Source organism: Lissotriton vulgaris, chromosome 7, assembly GCF_964263255.1.
Source record: "Lissotriton vulgaris chromosome 7, aLisVul1.2, whole genome shotgun sequence".
Taxonomy (NCBI): Eukaryota; Metazoa; Chordata; class Amphibia; order Caudata; family Salamandridae; genus Lissotriton; species Lissotriton vulgaris.
Window position 1 is genome coordinate 1,503,184,791 of NC_141695.1, and position 22,319 is coordinate 1,503,207,109.

The window sequence follows — 22,319 nt, forward strand, 5'->3', positions numbered from 1 at the left end:
CGTTGTCCCACTTGCTCCTGATATTTGGTTTTTGGGCGAATGTTACACTTTCTGTGAGGGATACTGTGCCCTTGGGGTCCTTGATTGACCCCGCTCTTCAGTTGGCTGATGGTTTTCTGGCACCAGGGCTTATAAATGGAAAATGCTACTTACCAGTATGCATCTGTTCTTGGCATGTAGAGCTGCAGATTCACACACACCCACCCACTCCCCCGGGACCTGAATCTATTCTAGTTTTATCTCATTTAGATATACACACATGGGCATCTCTTTCTTTTCTACTAACCATCATTTCCCATCATGGCGAAAAACAATCTAAGGATGGAGTCGATGCTCATGCGCACAATCGTCCAAGGGAGGAGTCCCCTATCTCGTCACTACAAAGACTTCTTCCAAGACAACAACAAGGTGCAAGGATCAGTCCAACACCAGATGGCGATCTAATGCATAGTGTGTGAATCAGCAGCTCGACATGCCAAGAACAGATGCATACTGGTAAGTAGAATTTTTGCAGCGTGAATCTTTCTGGATTCATTATGCTGTGCATTATTCTGCGGTCTTGTGGTTGGGTCCGGATTCGTAGTCTTTTTTTTTTTTTTCTTTTTCGTAGCCCAGGTGGGCGTAGACGTCCCACCTTGGTGTATTTTCGGTGACGTCGGCACGCTCCTGGGCGGCACACTCCTGGGCACCATCTTCAGATTCTTTTTTCCGCGGTTGGGTCTGGATCGTTCCCGAAAGGGCTCCAGACATTTTTGGAGAAAGAAGAAAAAAATACGCACCTTTTGCAAGCAAAGAGATTGAGAAGACTTCAGGAGACTACATCATCGAAGAGGACGACTAAGGAGAAGAAGAACTTCAAGAACTTAGACATCAATCGGAGAATGCAAGCTCAGGGGGCCCCCTGAGCGCATGAGGTGGACAACACTCCGTTTAAATTCTGCCGTAACTGCCACCACAAGTACGCGCAGAAGGACCAGCACCCGGTCTGCAACCTTTGCCTACCAGCCAACGAGAACAAGGACTGCAACGCCTGCTCCACCTTCATGCCGAAGACTCTTCGAGTGAGAAAGAGACAGAGGATAGCCAACGCCACCATGCAAGGCAAGGGACAGCCACCGTCCCTTCGAGACCTGGGGCTATCATCAGAAGAGGAGGACAACGCTGCCGCCGAGGACGATGGCTACACGGTTGTAGAGACCAATATTACGAAGTCTCCAAAGAAGGTAGGAGACTCTACGGCCCCTAAGGCACAGAGAGACCCCGAGTCTCGAAAAATGGAGGGCAAAACCTTGAAAGCGCCAACGCCAAACTTCGGTGTCCGCGGCTACACCAAGGCACAGCGGATCCTCAGAGACTCCCAGGCGCCGAGAGCTGGAGAACAGCATAAGACGTCGAAAATTGCCCCCGAAAAAGAAGCGTTCGACGCCGAGGGAAAGGGACCCGAAGGGTGCTCCAGCATCTACGAAGGACCCGAGAGCCAGCTTGGCACCGAAAAGAGCGGCCGATCCATTCGACGCAGACCACGCGGACGAAATGGAGAAAAAGAAAAGATGCCTCGAAGCCGAGATAGAAAACATCCTGCAGCGGAAAAAAGATTTCGACGCCAGGATGGAGGAATACACAATCCCGACGAAACCTAGGGTACAGGTGGTCGAGGAAACGGAGGAGGACGACTACGACGTCGAAGGACCGTCTGTGGACGTCGAGACCTTCGACGACCAAGGAGAGGAGGCGGCCTCCTACTACGAGGATGAAGGAGATGACGACCGCAGGACACTCCTCGGGTCTGCATCCTCGGAGACTCAGGAAGTAGACTGGCATGACGTCCACACCGAAAGTCCAGAGGAAGCAGTCGTCACGTATCCCTCGAGGCCCTCACCGCCAGATGACATCGGAGTCTACAACACAGTCATCAGGAATGCGGCTGCAGTTTTCAAGGTAAAACTCGACGAAGGAAAGCAGAATTCCTTCTCGAGACACTGCTCCCTACACAAAGAGCCAGTTCCTGCCCATGCTCGACAGTGTCATGGCACATGGAAAAGAGGCTTTCAAGGAACCAGCTACATGCAAAGCCGTCACTCCCAGGGCGGAGAAAAAGTATAAACATTCCTCCAAGGACCCACCCTACATTCAGGGATCTGTCTCAGCAGACTTATCGCAGCCACAGCAAGAAAGAGGGCCAACGTGCCTACCACTTCTGGGCCACCTCCAGACAAAGAAAGTAAGAGGATGGACCTGGTGGGGAGAAGGATTTAACGGAATGCCGCAATGCACTGGCGCATGGCAAATTCCAATGCACTGCTCAACAGGCACCAATACCAGATCCTGGAAGAGCTGGGCCAGTTAATAAAGAACATGCCACAGGAATTCAAGCAAAGTGCTGAAAACCTTGTTGAAGAAGGGAAGAAGGTAGCCAATTCTTGCCTCAAGACTGCCCTAGACGGAGCAGACACCTCCAGCAGGCTCATGATGATGGGCTTCACGGAGAGAACACCATAGAAGCTGGAGTGAAGTTACACTCCACCGCCGGATGCACAGCTTTAATCACCACAGTGACAACTTTATCCACAGTTCAACAATTTTATTTTCATTCCATGTAATCCATTTAATATTCGTTAAACACTACTTTCCATTTTTCAACATTTCACATATGCGACCTTTTTCTGGCGCATGACGAATCCATAAAACATCCAGAAGTTCATAACTTTACCCAATGCATTTCGGGCTATTTATAGCCCTTCTTCAGGGGTTGCCTATAGATTTAAAATAATTAACATTAGTTTCTATATTTGGTCTATTCAGCCCTATGTACAACTATCTTTCAAATACATCAAACCATTCCTGTCTCATTTAAATAATCGACGTATACCATAAAGGAACCACTTTTACAAGTACACCAAAACAAAATGTTTCTTCTGACTAACCCTAAATTCCTACCAAAGGTCATTTCTGCCTTTCATATCAACCAATCTGTTGAGTTGCCTGTGTTCTTTCCTCAACCAGATTCCCAACGAAGAATGTGCTTTGCACACGTTGGATGTGAAAAGAGCACTACTTTACTATGGAGAAAGGATGAAACCTTTCCGCAAGACAAAACTGTCGCTTTTGCTCCACCACATAAAGGCAATCCTATATCAAAAACAGGTATTGCATTGTGGATAGTCAAGGGCATTCAAACATGCTATGCAAAAGCAAAACTAACACTAATAATAGGGCACTCCACACGCAAACTAGGGACTTTTATGGAATTCTTACAAAATATACCCATAGATGACCTCTGCAAAGCTGCAACATGGTCAACACCTCACACATTCATGAAACCCTATTGTGTAGATGTGTTAGCAAGACAGCAAGCTAGTGTGGGCCAAGCAGTTTATGTACACTATTTTAGACGACTGCAACAGCTACAGGTTAACCACTTCTTTGGGAGAATACTGCTGCATAGTCTATGCAAAGCATGTGATCTACAGCTCACATACCTCAAATGGAAAATGCTACTTAACCAGTATGCATCTGTTCTTGGCAGGTATAGCTACCCAGTATGCATCTGTTCTTGGTATGTAGATCTGTAGATTCACATGTGCCCACCCGCTTCCCCAGGTACCTATACCTGTTGCAGTAATATCTTGCTTAGATACATATATACATAGACATCTCTTACTAACTCCATTATCACCCTCTGCGGCAAACAATCTTAACAATGGAGTTGATGCCCATGCGCACTATCACTGATAGGAGGAGCCACCTACCTTGTTACTGGAAAAGACTTCTAAGAACAAAAATAAAGTGCAAACATCCGGACCCAACACTAGATGGCAGGCTATGCAAAGTATGTTAATCTACAGCTCTACATTCCAAGAACAGATGCATACTTGGTAAGTCGCAGATTACTTTTATTTTCTCCCAACTTTCACTGGTTCCATGGTCGTGACATCGCAACCTGCAGGCTGCATGGGGTGCAGACCAAGCATTTGCACTATAATAGGTTTCTCATTGTAAATGACAATGCCTTTAGTTTCTGTTTTAAAAAAACACATAAAGGCAATGTCATTCACAATGTCAATAGCTGAAACCCTTGCAAATGTGAGACCTATTGCATTACAAATGCTGGTTTCAAAAAGTGATCTGGCATTGGCTTGTTTACATACATGGAAAGTGGCATGCTGCATATGACCTGTTCATGCCTGGTTGACGTGTGCAGAACTCTATACAAAGGACTAAAATAAACCCCTTTTAATGTTTTTTTATCCCACATCTAAATAGCAGAATACACAGGTATAGGAAAGAGCTTTGGAGCAAAGAGTAATCAATTCACCATCACCGTAATCTTTTTCCATGGTGTTATCTAGAGTATTTTGCTTAAATTCATGTATTATGCGGATCAGACTTAGAGGGCAGAACCTTTGTTCTCAGGTATGTCTGCTTTTGTTTTTAATGTACATTGATTTTTTTTTTTTACTAAATGTTTGTTCGGTTGCATACGCTGAGCATATAAATCTTATGATAAACGTTTTTTGTGTTCTGTTAATTTAATATCGTGGAATAATGCATGATATTTGTGAAAATCAACTATAGAAAAAGAATAGAGAAATAGTTAAAACCTAGGCTCAATCCACATTTCTAAACAAATTTAAAAAACAATCAAGCCAATAGAGATTCCAAAGCTTAGCCCAGGATTAAAATGATTGTACTACTGTACATGCAATTAAATATCATAGAAACGTCTTCACATTTGTAACTTCAGTTTATCATTTGTTGTTGATATCTTAGTTGTATTGTCACATTATCTCCATGCCTAATTAAGGTAGTTGGAATTATGTTTGGCCTAAGAATTGTCAGACTATAGTAGCATTTTGTTTTGTTTTCATTTTTTTCAGATTGAAAGCATTCAGTTGATGATGGATAGTGAAACTGGGCGTTCCAAAGGATATGGATTCATAACTGTGAGTAGTTATATATGTTGTGTATCACTGTTTCCAAGTCAACCAATGATCCAGAATCACTCATTATAAATTGTTTTTAACGGCACACAATACAATATATATATATATATATTTTTTTTAATGAAAAAAGATGGACTGGTGCTTCTGATTGATAATTCTCCTTGCAGATTTGATTCTTGAACATTGGCAGCTTGTAACAGGACATTTTTTAGTACATTTACAGTGCCTGTAGGTGGCCTGGCTCCACCACTACACTGGTGCAGATGTGGCATTACTAGAGGCATGTAGAGGTGCACCAATGTAGCATCCCCCCCCCCCCCCCCCCCCGCCCCCCTTCCGACTCCGATCTGCTCTCCGTGATTGTTTTTCACATTTTCTTAGCGTATTTACGAAATGTTTCCAAATTTCTCAGTGCAGTGGTAGGTATCTTCCACCCAAAAACAACTGGACTAAACCTTGTTGGTCCTGTAATGGACATGTCCATTTTTGACTAGTGGCATTGTCTACCACCATTTGGTACTAGGTCCATCCCTTGTGTGATGTCAGTGCCCCGCAAGTTCCTATGTGTGGTAGCCATCAAAAAAAAAAGCATCAGCAAAGATCTTAGAAAAAAAACATGTTTATAAACATAACTTAAATAGCATTGACGACCCACCAATTAGAAGTACTTCACAAAGGCACATCAGTGAACCAACATACAACAAAGATACGTTGGAATTGGAAGTGATCCTGTTTAAATTGGAGGACTTTGAACTTATGTAATTTCTTTGAAAACGTGATGCCAGCAACAGAAGAGGTGGAAACACCAGAATACAAAGAATTCAAACCTCTAAGTACATACACTTCACCAGTTTCCCAAAAGATGTTGAATACCTTTAAAACACTGATAAAAAAAGACTTTGCAGCATTGAATTTTCAATCAACTTGCAGGTTTAATCTTTCTAAAACGGAACACGGAATTTTGAGGAATTTGTCAAAATACAAACATTTAATTTTCCAACCAGCGGGTAAAGGTGGCGCTTTAGTCTTCATGGACATAGATTTTGATCACAAAAAAGTAGAACAATTCATGGATGAGGCCACATACCCACGTTTAGACTTAGATGAAACAGTTGAGATAATGGGAACACTATCTAAAATACTTGAAAAAGCATTCGAAATGGAATGGATAACACCCACCACACAACAGTTTGTCACAGTACAACACCCTCGACGATCACGTCTTTACATGCTACTTAAGGTGCATAAAAACATCAATGATCCACCATTTCGACCAATTGTGTCTGGGTGTGACTCCCTTTTTGAACCGTTGAGCCGTTTGTTCAGACATGGAAATAATACATTAGACACTACACATTTTTTTGAAACCTCTTCAAATTCTCGAATGTGAAATGAGTAACCAGTGGTTACTCCTTTCAATTGATGTAGCATTGCTCTATATAAGAAAGTATTGAAGCAGAAGAAGCTTATTGAGCAATAAATAGCCACAGTGGACAATGACAGTGTGCCCTGGGCTCCTGCCAACCAGGTACCCAGGGCCAGTGTTCCTTTCCTAAAACTGTGTTGAAACTAAAACCCAATTGGAATCTCTGGCCACCTGTCAGCCCCTAGTAAATGGTACCCTAGGTGCCCAGGGCCTGGTGACCAGAGAAGACCCCTAAGGGATGCAGCACTGATTGTGCCACCTTCCGGGGCCCTGTGCCTTGACACCCACATGCACCCATCATTCCCAGTCGTTGGAATGGGAGCCTCGGTCCGAGGCTCCCATTCTGATAACTGGGAATGATACAAGCTATGTGAATCTATGAAAGTTACCAATACTGGGGAACCAAAGTTACAGGTAAGTAACTTGTTTTCTTGAGAGAGAACCGAACTAAATGTGCGCACGAGTGAGCAAAAGGCAGAAATATCAATATTAAAGCATTACCAAAGATAAATGTTGAATATTGTGGAAAAAAATGTCAGGGGGGGGGGTACTCTTGCTTCGGCTCTAAAATCCAGAAACCTGGCTCGGCTCTCCCCACAAATGTTCAGTCTCGCCCAGCTCTACCAACAACCTAGATTCCGGAGAAGCGACTTTCAGCAGAAACAATCGCTGCCCCAGTGCCAGCAGGGTAGAAGCGCAAGCCTTGTTCCTGGTGGAAGCACAGCTGGATGTACGCAGCCAGCCCGCGGGGACAGATCTGCGCATGGCTCAGACCACGCGCTGCTCAGACTCGGCTTCGGGTCTTTGAAGCTGGTAAAAAATAGACAAGAGTTGGGGGGGGGGGAGGGCTAGGGGGGTTAAATCTGATGCAGTGAACTTTGCCATCGCAGCCTCCTAAACTAAGAACATCCAGTCAAATTGGAGCTCATCTTGTCACACGCACCAGCCCTCTCCCACAGCAGAACACTTGGCGTTCGTTCTCGCAAAGGGTTATTTCTTTTAAAATATAACAGCATGTTCTGTAGTAGGGGATCTTGTGTATAGTCATAATCTAGTGAATAGTCCCGCCTGTGAGAAGGTGGCCTGATATGCAGTGCTCACTATTCTAGTGAACACTATGTATCAGTCCAGCAACCCTTATTGATGATTGGTTGTAAGTCAACCTTATAGACCAGCTATCCTAGTAGCGTGGATACGAGCAGTCTAAGGCTGTGAACCCCGGTTAAAGTTAACTCAAGCCTCAGCATCACAAAATGGATGCCACCACAGACACGAGTCTGACCCCCTGCAGCTGGGAGTCCTTCCAGCGAGGGGAGCTTGGACAAAGGGTTTCCTGTCAGTGGCGGTGCTAGCACCATCCCAGACAGGGTTTGTGTATCCTGGGTAGGCAGGGCTTTACAGGAAGGTGACTGCAAGTGGCACCCCGGTGCTCACTACGCATCTGCCGGCTAGAACCAGTTCCAGGGGCACACCAGCCCCTGAGCTGGGGAAAGTCCGGCATGGGAGAGGGGTGTAACCACCCCCCTTCCTGGTCCCACCCCTAGGGCAGGACCTAGTGGCGTACCCACCCCTTTCTTTAGGATAAAGGCAGGAGCGGGGACCCTTCCAAATTAGATCATCTTTGAATCAAGAAACTACTTTCTACGAAAGGAACTCTCAACTTCTTCTTAGGATTTCTCCCTTGTGGCTAAGGAGTAGTCACCCTGCATCCGCAGGCACCATCTAAGAACTCTGCGGTTTGCTGCACGTCCTTCCTCCGGAATCCGACTGACCAGCTCGACGAGACCCGGCTTCCCTGGCACCTCTGACCTTTACCTACCTCTACAGCTAAGCTGAGAACCGTAGGTGCGACGAGACCTCGAGGGACCGGCCATCATCAGAACTGCACGACTTTAATCCAGCACGACCGCCGAGGGATCCTCTGGTGAGTGCTTGGGGGTCCGAGAAGCCCCGACCCTGAGCAGCTCCAGCACCGAAGACCAGCCCCCCAGCATCCACGAGATCTGCGTGGGGCCCTTCTGCTTTGTGGCTGCTCACCTCGCTGTCTGGCTACTAGCCCGCTGGCTTGTGGCTTTCCCGACGACGACCGACGACATCACCACTGCTAGTCTGGTTGCTCCAGACTGGCCCTTGCTCCCTTCCAAAAGAGGAGCACCCCGGACCCTCCTGGTCCACTCCAGACGCCATTTTAGGTCCACCGCGTGGGCTTGAATTTGCCAAGACTTGTTGCCCCAATCCTGGGTCCAGCGACGTCGACAGCATCAACCATCGTGGGACAGCTCGCACCTCCATCCTGGTCGCCGACAACGCCTCCTGGTCCGTGAGACTGCAGAGCCCAGCGTCGCCCACTCACCTGGTCGAGGTGACTTCGCCCGGTGCCATCCTGGTGCCCACACAATCACTGGCTAGTGATTAAGAACTTGGTCCCCTCTGCTTTCAGGTGTCTTCCATCTTCGATCCAGGCTTGGATCCATCGAACAATCTTCACTGGTCGCCTGCCAGCAACTCCTTCTTTCAGGCTCCTGGTTCGTCAACGAGGGTTTCCGATGACACTTGAACCCTATGCAGCCGCAGCCCCTGGGCTAGGTAACTTCGGCATTTCGGTGCCCCAGCATAGCCTCACTATCCAAGGGTCCAGATCCACTGTCGTTTTCAACCTACCTAGTCGGGTTCGCCCGAGAACACTAACTTTGCTTTTACTAGCCTCCTTAGACTTTGTCCCGCATCCCGCGTGAGAGTGCACACTCTGCACCCGAGTCCCCTAGGCCTCCTACTAGTAATCTGAAGGTTCAGTAACGTAGTCCTAGCGATTCCAAAGCCTATTAGTTCAGTACTTACCTGCTAGTAATTTCGCATTCCACTTCCATAGTATATGGTTTTTCGTGCCCCTCGGGCATTTGTGTAAATTGTGCAACTTAAAGTATTTTCGTAAGAGTTTTGTTGTGTGCTTAGTACCCTGTCCTCATAAAGAGTACAGGGCTGTTGTGATCTAAATAAATACACTGTTTATTTTCATAACACTTGTGTGGTGTCCTTTCACTTGGTATTCAAGGGGTATATGTGATGGTATAACAGCTGGCTTAACACGCCCTCTAGAGTTTAGCCCGAAGACTGCTCGTATCCATGCTACTAGGATAGCTGGTCTATAAGGTTGACTTACAACCAATTACCATAAGGGTTGTTTGGACTGATACATAGTGATCACTAGAATAGTGAACACTGAATATCAGGCCAACTTCTCACACCATTCAGGAGGAATTGGACGTACAGTGCGTCAGGTCACCGGTTCTTTCAACGACCTCGTGGGTGTCACAGCTCGCATGACAACAGCTCTCCAATGGTGGGCGCAACCGTCCAACCTTGCGACAGGAACTTCTTTCCTCTCCACCTCTCTAGAACTCCCGCTCACAACAGACGCCTCATTAGAGAGCTGGGGTGGTCACCTTCAAGGCCTCCATCAAGGACAAATGGTCTCTGCTTCAACGTTCCTGGCACATCAACAGGCTGGAGTTGATGGCAATTTTACTGGCACTCAAGTCGTTCCTTCCTGTGATTCAAGGGGAATCGGTGCTCATTCAGACAGACAATACCACCAGTATGCACTGTGTCAATAAGCAGGGCGGAACCAGATCTCCACTCTTGTCTCGGCTGGCTCAGTCGATCTGGGATTGGGCAATCCATCATCAAGTTACCCTGGCGGCGGTGCATCTGCCGGGCGTCCAACATCCTAGCGGATTCCCTCAGCAGGTCCACGTCATCGACCCACGAGTGGGAGTTGCATCAACCAACTCTCGACCTCGTTTTTTAACAATGGGGTCGTTGGTCTCTGGATCTCTTTGCAACCGCTGAGAACCGGAAATGCCCATCTTACGCAAGTTGGCATCCCCACCAAAGGTCGTGCGAGAATGCCCTTTTGATGAATTAGTGCGATCTATTCGCCTATGCTTTTCCTCCGAATCCGTTGGTGCCTCGTGTGCTGTGAAGATGCGGAGGCAGCCCTGACACATTCTCCTGATCGCCCCCAGATTGCCCAGAGGAGGTCCAGTCGGGGATGAAGGAGGATGGCCTCGCCCTGGGAATCTATGAAAGACACCAATACTGGAGAACCACCTGTTTACAGGTAAGTAACAATTGTTCTTCTGGACCCTTGGGTCGAGAGCTGGTCACTCTCGGGGGCCTGAAACAATGCACATCCTGGGAGGTGGTGCCAAGCCTCCTCCCACAGGATGGGCAGGGTTCACGAAGGAGAAGCTTCAAAGTCATACCGCCTTTGTGAGCCTCTCCAGACCACTTGCTGTACTCAGCAACTGTTCTACCCTCCACTTTGGGCGGGAGACCCGCGGGAAAAACAAAGTGTGGATGAGAGGTGTGCCCCCTCTGCCAACTCTTTCCTTAACATGGGGGAGGCGAGGTGAAGCACAACCTCCAATCCCCGCTATCTTGAGGGTGGGGGGACCCAGCCAACCAGGGACAGGCTCCTCCCCCCCCCCCCCCCCCCCCCCCCCCCCCCCACTGAAGAGTGGCAGAACAGGGGGTGTACCCACCCCAGGGAAGGGGTATTTAGGTGCACCCTGAACCTTCCTCCCTCAGATCCAGCAATCACAAGAAAAGGACAAGAAGCCGTGCAGAACTAACAAGAGGATGTCGCCTATTGACTTGGCCCCAGCCCTACAGGCCTGTCTATCCTCCAACCTCCTCCTGCGAAACCCCGACGTGTCCAGCGGCCAGCAACCTCCAAAACCCCAGAGGACCTGCTTGCATTCAGCTTCTTTTGCCAGCCAGAAACCATGAATCCAGCACTCTGCACCTGCCGAGCCCGGCCCGTGTTTGAGTGAACAAACACCAGGAGGAGGTCCCCCCGGCGATCCTGACCAGAGATCCGGTGACACCTGACCTGACTCAAGCCTCCAGACGACGCCTGCAGCCTCTTCCAGAGGTCTCCTGTTTTGCAGTTTAGGTCTGGTGCCCTGTTGATTTCAAAGGGGATTCTCCGGGACAAATAAACACTGCAGGCTCGGGATGAGGATTTTCCAGGAGTGACCACCACTCCTGTACAGTTTCTTACAGTGTTGCACTGCCAAGTTAACACACATCTGGGGTAACTGTCAAGCTGGAAGTGAATACGACCATAGAGATTCCACCATCTTGTATGTGGTGGAATTAGGAATTCTGGGGCAGGGAGATGCCCACTACCAAAAGGAAGTGGTCATCTAGGGGGTGTAGTGATCCAGTGATAAGTAGCCCTTTGGTTACTACCCATCCCTCACCTTAAACCCTTCGGTGCGGCCGCGATTCTGCGCCTGTGCGGCAGATTCCGCGAGTGGGCGGGTTCATGACGGCCCCCAGCCGTCATCAGCACACGAGCACCGTAATGCATGATGGCTGGGGGCCGTCATCAGCACTGAAGGGGTTAATGCCCCTAAATGAAGTGTTTGGGGGACACCCTGATACCAGGACTTGAGATTTCGACAGACACTAAAGTGTACTAAGAAGACTGCTGACCCAAGAACTGAGGAGCACAACTGATTTGGCGCCATCTCTGCCAGCATGCCTGCTACACCAGACCCTCGTGGAGCATCGGACTCATCTTGCTGCTGTGCAGACTCCAAGAAACCCATAGGGCTGCCAGTGCTTTGCCAATTACCAAAGAAACTCCCTTGGAGTAGAGGAGCTACTCCCCTGTAGCCTCAGGCACCAAAGAAGCAAGATCCGTACACCGGCCTGCCGCCTGTGTAGTCTACAGATGCAGCAACCGCATAGGAGGTAGTAGTTCTCCCACTGGTCAGATCAGTCTTCTCTCAATGTGTGAGGGAACCAGGACCGACCGGAGCTGCACAGTACGAATACCTGGTGTACTGGATCCCTTGCTGCAGCCAAGGCTTGTTGTGTCCAGTTTGGATACCAACGCTGAGGAAAACCGACCGCATGTCGAGGAACTTCAGGACAGTGAGACTCACATGGTGAGTGGCCCAGCTGTACTACTTGCCCCTCTGCAGCAGAAACCGACAAATGTGAGTCTGCGACCTATGCCTCAAAGCACCTATGCACCTGTGCCCAGAGTCCGAGAGGCCACCCGATGCCTCAAAGCACCTATGCATCTGTGACCCACAGTCCAAGAGAGGTGACTGTGCCAACGGGATCCCTAGATGCACAAGAGCTCAGGTCAAACTTTGGTTTGTCCAGACTGAACCATGAGAGACTCCAGCACCGGAACAGACGCTAAAATACATCACTGCATCTGAGCCCCACAGCCCGAGGAGAATGTCCCAAGGATGTTCCTATGTACCCGATGATCTCGAGGGTCAAGCCCTCTTGTGCGTACCCCCGGACTGGTCTTCCAGTCCCTACTTAAAGCCTATTTATAACCAAACCGTCCTCCCATTGAAGTGAATTGGACACCGATGCCGTGACACATCTCTGCACCCGGATGCCCCATAGCTCACTAGGTTACTTGTGGCCTTGGACCTTGCACCATACTAACCTTAAGAACTGAAGAACTGTCCCGTAAGTTGCTGCTAAGTGCTCAAATGCAATACATGGGTTTTCCTCCATAGGATAACTTTACCAATCCAGAAATTGCAGTGTTCTTTTTGAAAACTGTAATAATTCGTAACTCAAAGTGCTGACACGATTCCGATTGTCTTGATATGCAAATTTACATAAAAGTACATGTTATTTTTATAAATTAGTGTCTTATTTCTTGTAGTGTATTCCTTACTGTTGTTGTGTGTATTCTAAATGCTTAGCACTACCCTCTGATATGCCTAACTGCTCGCCCACACTACCACACCGTTTGGGTGTCATTTATGCCTCTGTAATTCCTTTGGGGTTTGCCTGGACACTGCACAGGGTACCTCAGTCTGGTGCACTATATAGTTAGCTTCGTACAAAAAGCACCTTTTCCTATTGGTTTTAGGTCTAGCGTTGATTGATTTGAGTCCTAACATAATTCTATTTCAATAATTGATTGGATTTGTTTTTAATGAAACTGTTTTTGTTTTAGTTTTCAGATTCAGAATGTGCCAAAAAAGCTTTAGAGCAACTAAATGGTTTTGAGCTAGCTGGTAGGCCGATGAAAGTTGGCCATGTTACTGAACGAGCTGATGCTTCTAGTGCCAGTTCCTTTTTGGATAGCGATGAACTTGAAAGGACAGGAATTGATTTGGGAACAACTGGTCGCCTGCAGCTGATGGCAAGACTGGCTGAGGGTAAGTTTAATCTATCTAGGAGAGGAACTAGTTGGTAACTAACTGGGTTTGTTAGAATCTCAGATTGTTTCCTCATCATGGGATTTTCTTCAATATTCATAAACAGATTTATCATACATGCAGGAATTTCAGCCTATTTAAAAATGTACTGTTTTTTATTGTCAAAGGCATTTTCCCATCAACAAAATGCCTATAATCAAACCTGTTTTCCTTATTTGTTTAAATTTTCTATTGTTACATTATTTCATTTGGTTAATCAAAACATGTAAGCCCTCCCCTACTTTGGAAAACAAAATTAAAAAGAAATGGTGGCCTCACACTGTTAATAAACAGTAGAATCTACTTTGTGAACCTTTTCTGCTGCTGCATCACTTTGTCCTGTAATGTACAGCTGCATACTGAATGGTTCTTGAATATTCATTCCTTTTCAGGTATTATTTTAGCCCAAGATCTAATTTATTAAGGCAACTTGTGATTCCAATCAAAGTAATCTGAAAGAATCACGTTAGTTAGATTCCTTACCTTAGAATAATCCCCAGGCATCAGTGGATCCGGAAAATTTTGCGTGGCAGTACCCCTGCATGTCTGTAGGCGTCGTCTGCAGCTTCGCGTGCGTCGTCGGTGCCGGAATGACGTCGACGGAGTACTTAGACGCCGCCCTCGCGCGCTGACGTCAGTTTTTGTTTTTTCCTCGCCAGCAAGCGCAAGTCCGGAGAAAGCAGTACTTAGTCACTTTTTGACTAAACTTTTTCGATCCTTTTTGATCACTTCTCGAGTCTTTACGACTCTCGGTGCCGGTAGGATGCCCGGGTTCAAGCCCTGTGAGGATTGCCACCGACTGATGTCGGTTACCGATCCCCACCGCCGGTACCTTTATTGCCTTGGGGCCGACTACGACGACCGGAGGAGGGGGCTGCTTATAGTGTGGTACTGACGAGGGCGGCCAAGGCCTTGGCGCCTACGCTCCCCGTCGCAACTGTGAGGTCTAATATCCTCACTGAGGTCCTCAAACCGCAGACAGGCTCTCCGGAGCCTCTACTGCCGTTTAATGAGGCTCTCATGGACGTCCTGTTGGGCACCTGGTCCAAGCCCGCTACAGGTCCCCCTGTAGATAGAATCGTCGCCAGGCGCCACCGCCCAACTCCGGGCGACCGTAGCTTCCTGTCCACCCACCCCACCCCTGAGAGCCTGGTTATCCAGGCCTCTACTTCCCAATCCGCATTCCCGACTGCACCCCCAGATCGGGAATCCCAAAAGGTATGAACAGTTTGGCAAGAAACTGTTCTCCTCCCTCAGTTGTGGGTTGCGTTCCGTCAACACTGCGTGCCTTTTGGGCCGTTATACCCACTCTCTGTGGGATATGGTTGCAGCCGTGCTGCCTGAGTGCCCGGAGGAGGCCCGGGCGAAGCTCGCTCAAGCCCTCGCGGAGGGACGAGACTCAGCGTGATACTCCATACGATGTGGGCTGGATACCACGGACTCGCTGGGAAAGGCGATGTCAACGACTGTGGCGGTTCGCTACCACGCCTGGCTGAGGTCCGCCAACTTATCGGCTGATGTCAGAACACCCTCATGGACATGCAGTTCGATGGCAGCCACCTCTTTGGTGGGAATGCAGATCATGCGCTTGAACGCTTCAAGGACTCCAGGCCTGCGGCCAAGTCCTTGGGCCTCTGAGGCTAGCGTCAGCAGCAGTCTGCCTTTCGCGGCCAAGGAAGGGGTGCCCCTTCTCGTCCTGACAGCCACCGTCCGCAGTCTAACATCCAGTGCGGCGGCAGACAGAGTAACCGCTGTGGCGGTGCCAGGGGACAACGGCGAGGCCAGCCCACATCCACCCCACAGCATCTGCCTCAAATCCTTCCTAGTCCGAGCTTTCAGGCCCATTTGACGCCAGTAGGGGGCAGGGTTCGCCATCACCTCCTCCACTGACGCACCATCACATCGGACAGGTGGGTGCTGCAAATTGTCCGAAGGGGCTACTCCCTCCCCTTCGAGGCGACCCCTCCAGCCATTCCACCGCAGTACCACTGTGTGTCGGGGGATCACTTGCAACTTATGCAAGAGGAAGTATCGGCCCTCTTGGCCAAGGGGGCCATCGAGCACGTTCCTGGCCCAGAAGTAGGGTGTGGTTGCTATTCCCACTACTGTTTCCCAAGAAGGGCAATGGGGGCTTACGCCCTATCTTGGACCTGAGGAACGTCAACGGCTTCCTCCGGAAGGAGAAGTTCAATATGCTGACTTTAGCTCAGGTCTTAGCTGCCCTAGACCTCGGAGACTGGATGGTAGCGTTGGACTTTCAGGACGCTTATTTCCACATTCCCGTCCTGTCGGGACACCAGCGTTACCTGTGGTTCACGGTAGGCCACGAGCACTTTCAGTTCACCGTGCTCCACTTTGGCCTTACCAGTGCCCCACGGGTGTTCACGAAAGTGATGGCGGTGGTGCAGCTAATCTGCGCAGATTAGGGGTGTCCGTCTTCCCCTATCTAGACGACTGGTTGTTGAAGGTGGGCCCGCCCCAGACAGTCGTCAGCCACCTTCAGACTATGGCCGACCTCCTGCACTTGCTGGGGTTTCCCATCAATGTGCCAAAGTCACACCTGTGTCCCTCTCAAAAGCTCCTTTTCATTGGAGCGGTTCTGGATTCGGCGCAGTTTCAGGTCTATCCTCCAGAACAGCAGGTTTGGGATATTCAGGCTCTGATTCCGATCTTTCAGCCTTTATCCCGGGTCTCGGTCAGGTTGACGCTGCGGCTTCTGGGACTGATGGCCTCCTGCATCCTTCTGGTGCATCACGCCAGGTGGCGGATGTGGGCTCTGCAGTGGGACCTGAAGTTTCAGTGGGCCCAGCATCAGGGCAACCGGTCCAACCACGTCCGGATCTTGGAGGGCACTGCGCGGCAGTTGCGGTGGTGGCTCACGGACCGCGATTGGGTCAGCGGCAGATCCCCCTCCTTACTCCAACCGGAGCACGTAGTTTGGACGGATGCGTCCCTTCTGGGCGGGGGAGGCCACATGGAAGAGGCGGAGATCAGACGCCTCTGGTCTCCGGTGGAGTCCCGGCTCCACATCAACCTTCTGGAGCTGAGGGCTATCTGGCTTGCACTGAAGGGATTCCTTCCCTCTGTCCGGGGAAGTGTGGTGCGGGTTTTCAGACAACACCACCGCCATGTGATATTGCAACAAACAGGGCGGACCCTTTGCCAGGAGGCTCTGCGCCTCTGGCAGTGGCTGGAACACCAGGGCGTCACCCTGGTGGTTCAACACCTGGCAGGTTCCCTGAAATCCAGGGCGGACAAACTCAGCCGTCGGTGCATGATGGATCACAAATGGCGTCTGAACTCCGACGTATTTACAACAAGGGGAACTCCGACGTGGCGCAAGGCCTCCTTCAGCAATGGGGAGAGCCTTGGTTAGATTTATTCGCCACAGAAGAGAACGCGCAATGTCTTCAGTTCTGCGGGTTGGAATTTCCAAGGCGGCATTCCCTCGGAGACGCTTTTTGTCTAAAGTGGAGCTGCGTTCTACTGTGCTCTTTTCCGTCTATACCACTTCTGCCCAGAGTGCTGAAGATCAGGCGCAACCGGGTCCAAGTTATTCTTGTGGCCCCTGACTGGTAGGGATCAAGAGGATGACTTTTGCCCGGAAATGGTTACTCCAGCACAAGATCCAATCCCTACGGCCCAAGTTCCTTTGGCTCTTATAAATAATCTGCAGAATATGTTGGACGATATTATCGCCGATTCCCCCCCCCCCATCGGAATCAGCTGCTTCTTTACCGCCCACACCTGTTCCACAATCCTCATCAGCCTTGAGGTCACCCAGGCCACATTCTTCAGTTCCGTCTCATCGCTCGCAGTACGTTCACACCTCTGACGACGATAGGGAGCATGAAGAATTGGATGACCGATTACTCCTTACGGAATGGGATGATTCCCAAATACAAACTCAGTCTCCAACTCCTGCTCCTGCCGACTCTCCTCCTGTTAACATTAAAGGTTTTCACCTTCGTATGGAGCGAGCTACACAGATTTTTCTTCTTCCTATGGAAACAAAGAAGGATGATTGTTTTCTTAACGATTTTAAGGATCAACTACAAACAAATACGGTCTATTCCTGTTGGAAAACGAGGCAGCATCTGTGAGGCCTGCACAAATAACATGACTACATTTTTCCTTCACTGGGAACCAAACACCCAATTGTAGCACCGCATGACTCTCAGAGGGTAGCGTTGCAGAGCAGTCTGAGGCTTACTCAAGGGAGGTGGTGTGGGCTAGTAATCGCCATATGCAGGTGCGCAAAAATAACACTCAATTCTGTAGTAGGGGATCTCTGTGTATAGTCATAATCTAGTGAATAGTCCTGCCCATGTGCGTGGACCCCGGAGCAATCAAAAATAATCTCTTAAAGTGTTGAATAAATGCAGAACTGCACAGACACTTGGAGAATTAAAGACAGATAATGCAGCCTATAAAACCAGGCTACACTGTCCAGTACTTCAACTAGAAATTCCACCAAAAATTCACAAACAGCAAAGCCTGTCCAGATTTCCCTTGCCTCTGCAGCAAAACCCCTCTGGAATGATAGAGAGGAAAACCTGGACAGACAAGCCCCATAGGCTGCCATTATGTGGCTCAGAACAGGATACTGTGCCTTTAAGAGAACTTTCCAGAACTTCACAGTATGCCAGAATGCACTGCAGGTCCCTTTTACTTTCAGTTCTTTTTTCCGGCTCCTGCAAGCAGGACCCTGGAGCATTGAGCTCTCCCTTTTCAAGGGTTTATTGGTGATTTTTCACATTTGTTTCAAGTGAGTGCTTTCTAAAGTACTTTGGTGCTTTTCTTCTTGGTTTTTGCAACCTTTTGATGTCCAATATGCCTGCATTATTTGACAAATGTCCGGAGTGCTCCAGGAAGAAAGCCAAATCAGATCCCCATGAGGTGTGTATCCTCTGCCTTCCCTCTTCCCATGTCCCAGAGGAGTGTGTGATTTGTCAGGGCTTCTCTGGCAGGACCCTGAAGGACAGAAAGATCAGGCTTCAGGGCCTTGAGGAAAGAAGGCTGAAGGCGCAAGGTGGGTCTGGAGGGGCTTCCTCTGCCCCTGCTGAGGCCTCTGGGGGGCTCCCCAGGGGCAGGAAGACCGGCAAGCGTCCCTATTCTCCGTTTGGGTCGATTGCACCAACTACGGTGTTGAGAGGGATGACTACAGTCTGTTCCCCGTCGTCTGGGGCGAAGCGACGCCGGCGCTCGACGTCGAAGTAACTGAACAGACCGCTGTCAAAGTCTCCTGGGACGATTTCCTCGTCGTCCTCGCCGAAGTAGTCGTCGAGTGATTGACGTCGAAAGGCCCGGCGTCGGCGCTCGCCGTCGAGGTGAGACACCGCCGTTTGCCGTCGGCGAAAAGGAGAAGATTGTCGTCTAAGAGATCCTCGTCGGAGTAGATCGCCGCCGAGGCGCAAGAGGTTGCCGCCGAGGCGCAAGAGGTTGCCGCCGAGGCGCAAGAGGTTGCCGCCGAGGCGCAAGAGGTTGCCGCCGAGGCGCAAGAGGTTGCCGCCGAAGGAGAGACGGTCGACGCTGAGGGACCAACGCTCGCCGTCCGGTCGCCGTTCTTCAACACCGAAGAGACGTGGAAGGAGGTCTGACGCCATGGGAGGCAACGTCCCAGGCTGGATAGGAAGGCGGATCACCTGGCTCGGTGTACTCCGAGGTGTATACCCTGTCACAGAGGCCGGTTAAACCCCGCCTCCATTGCCGAGGGGTCTCCCTCCGAGGTCCCCTACTCCTCCTCCTCTACCACCACTTCCGCAACCTTTACCTCGACCTCAGTTGCCAGAAAAGCCTCCTCCGAGGTCGGTCTCATTGCCCAGACTTCCAACCCCTCCCAAGGGGACCCCTAAGCCGAAGACCCCAGCCAGACCTAAGTCTACCACTCCGGTGGAACCGGCGGATCGACTGAAGCCAAGGAAGTCCTGATCACGCTCCGGACCGCGAGGGAGATCGAGGAGTCGGCGGAGATCCTCCACCAGGTCAAGGCGTCGCCATAGGAGGCGGGGATCTAGGTCCCGCACGGACTCCTCCAGGACCTATTCACCGACCTTTTTGGAATCCCCAGGGACAAGGGTGTCTCCGGTGGAAGACATCAGCACGTTCCAGGAGGTTCTCTTGAGGGGGGCTGCGAAATTGGGAATCACGGTGACGGCTCCAACGCCCACGACGTCCGTGATATTTGAAACGCTTCACAAGAAGCATTTATCTCGCCCTCTACTGCCACTGGTGCCTGGTTTGGTAGAGCCTGCGGAGGAGCTGTTCCTCACGCCAGCGGTGGTGAAGGCCGCTCCCTCCTGACTTCTGAAGAAGTACAGGGCACCGGATTCGGACCCGGCTTTTTTGCGGATAGATCCGGTGCCTGATTCTGTGATAGTGACGGCGGCCAGGAAGTTACATTCTACCTCCCTGTTCTAAACTGTGCCGCCTGATAAGGAGAGCCGATGGATCGACTCAGCTAGAAGGAAGACTTGTGGGACTGCATCCACAGCCATGAAGGCGTCCAGCGATGCAGCGTTGTTAGGGCGGTATGACCGTGCCCTGTGGGACTCCCTGCAACAGTTCACGGAACTTCTGCCACGAGAGAAGAGGGAGGACTTCCAAGAGATCCTCAGAGGGGATGCTGGTGTTAAACCAGGTCATCAGCGCGGCTGCGGATGTCTCTCTTTTGTCTGCCCATGGGTACTGTCATGGGATCAACCATCGGCGCCATGCTGGCTCAGGCTCACATCACTCAAGCCGGAGGCCCAGCAGCGGGTGGCCAATCTGCCTTTGTCCGGGGAAACCCTGTTCGGAAAGCATGCCGATGATGAGATGGCCCGCATGAAGGCGGAGGCAGAGACCCTGACGGCTGTGGGCTTGGAGAAGCCCAAAGAAAAGAAAGCCTACCGCCCGTTCCAGAGACGGTTCGGTGCACAGGGAAGAGGACGAGGTCAGTCTTCGGGACAGCAGCAGCAACAGCAGCAGTTCCGTAGACCCTTCCAGAAGCGCTAGAAGGGTAGAGGGGGACAGCAGTCCTCTACAGCGAACAAGGGCCCGGCTGGGTCTCGACCCTGAGCGGTTACTTCCATGCATCCGTTACCCGCTCCGGTGGGGGGAAGCGTTCAATTTTTTCTGGCAGAGTGGAGAAAAATTACTCAGGACAAGTGGGTGCTGAATATTGTTTGCAATGGATACAGTCTTCGGTTCACCAGCCCGCCTCCATCAATTCCTCCGGTCAGCTCGCGGTTTCAACTGCTTGAGCTCCAGGCGGAGGCCGATATCCTGTTAAGGAAAAGGGCGATAGACGTACCTCTGGCTCAAAGAGGAAGAGGTCTGTACTCCCGGTTCTTCCTGGTTCGCAAGAAGGACAAGAACGAGTTCAGGCCAATTCTGGACTTGCGACAGGCAAACAAGTGGATTCGCAGAGAAGTTTCGCATGCTGTCGTTGCATCAGATTTATCCTCCGTTGCAACATTGAGACTGGCTATGTGCAATAGAACCTACAGGATGCGTACTTCCATGTGCCCATTGCACATAAACACAGGAAGTTCCTGCAATTTCAAGTCTGCACCAATCATTATCAATACACAGTACTGCCATTCGGGCTGAAGTCTGCGCCCAGAACATTTTCGAAGTGCATGGCAGTGGTAGCAGCACACCTGAGGAAGAACAAGGTGTTTGTCTACCCGTACCTGGACGATTGACTGATCAAAGCATCCTCCTTCTCGGAAGCTCAGGCACACTTCCAGAAGACGTGCATTCTCTTGAACAAGCTGGGGTTGCACATTAACATGTCTAAGTCTGTCCCGACTCCGGTCCAGTGCATTCAGTACTTCGGAGCTACCATCAATACGCTGTCAGCAAGCGTGTCTCCGGAGGAGCGACGGTTATCACTCCTTCGGAAGGCTCAGGCCTTTATGACCACTCCATCTACAACAGTGAGGACGGTGTCTTCTCTACTGGGATCGATGGCCTCTTGTATCTTCCTGACACCACACGCATGGCTGCACATGAGACCGTTGCAGGAGTGCTTGGAGGATCAGTGGGATCAGAAGAGAGGGTCTTGGGACGACAAGATACGACTGTCTCTGCATGCTCTTCAGTCTCTGAAGTGGTGGTGTTCAGCGAGGAATCTCCTCAGAGGGGTCCCCTTCCACAAGGACATTCCCACACAGACTATCGTGACGGATGCTTCTCTCCACGGTTGGGGAGGGCGCACTCCGGAGACTTAGATTCAAGGAACGTGGTACCCGATGGAGGCCACGTATCACATCAATTTCCTGGAACTCAGCTGTTCATTCTTTCAGACCAATTCTCTGCTTGTACAGACGGACAATACGAACCCGATGTATTACCTCAACAAGCAGGGGGGCTCAAGATCGCGCACTTGAGAGAAAAAAATACGTTTAAGTTGCACAAATTACAATGGGGCCCTAGGGGCACGACAAACCATATACTAAGTAAGTGGAAGGTGAAAGTCGATAAAAGGAATGGAGCTGTCCAGAGGCTGTTGGATCGCTGGGACCACGCTACACTAACTCTAGGTAGGTAATAGGAGGCCCACGGAACGCGTGTGCAGAGTGTGAACTACACGTGAGATGCGTAACAGTGTCTACGGACAGTACAGTTCAAGAAAAAGGTGAGTACGGACAATCCTGACTAGGTAAGACAAAATCAACTGTGGAACTGGACACTAGGAGAGTCAAGCTACCCTTGAGC

The 22,319-nt window shown here is 50.1% G+C and overlaps 1 protein-coding gene across 1 annotated transcript in view; it reads left to right on the top strand.

Moving 5' to 3' along the window:
- The window catches only part of RBM39 (RNA binding motif protein 39), a 171,133-nt gene extending 157,270 nt beyond the window's left edge, over positions 1 to 13,863 (top strand). Inside the window, exons 10-11 of the mRNA XM_086932346.1 lie at positions 4,878 to 4,943; positions 13,373 to 13,863. Of these exons, the coding sequence (XP_086788472.1) occupies positions 4,878 to 4,943; positions 13,373 to 13,615 (309 nt within the window). The 3' untranslated portion in view covers positions 13,616 to 13,863. The remainder of the gene's footprint in view (positions 1 to 4,877; positions 4,944 to 13,372) is intronic.
- The last annotated feature ends 8,456 nt before the right edge of the window (positions 13,864 to 22,319 follow it).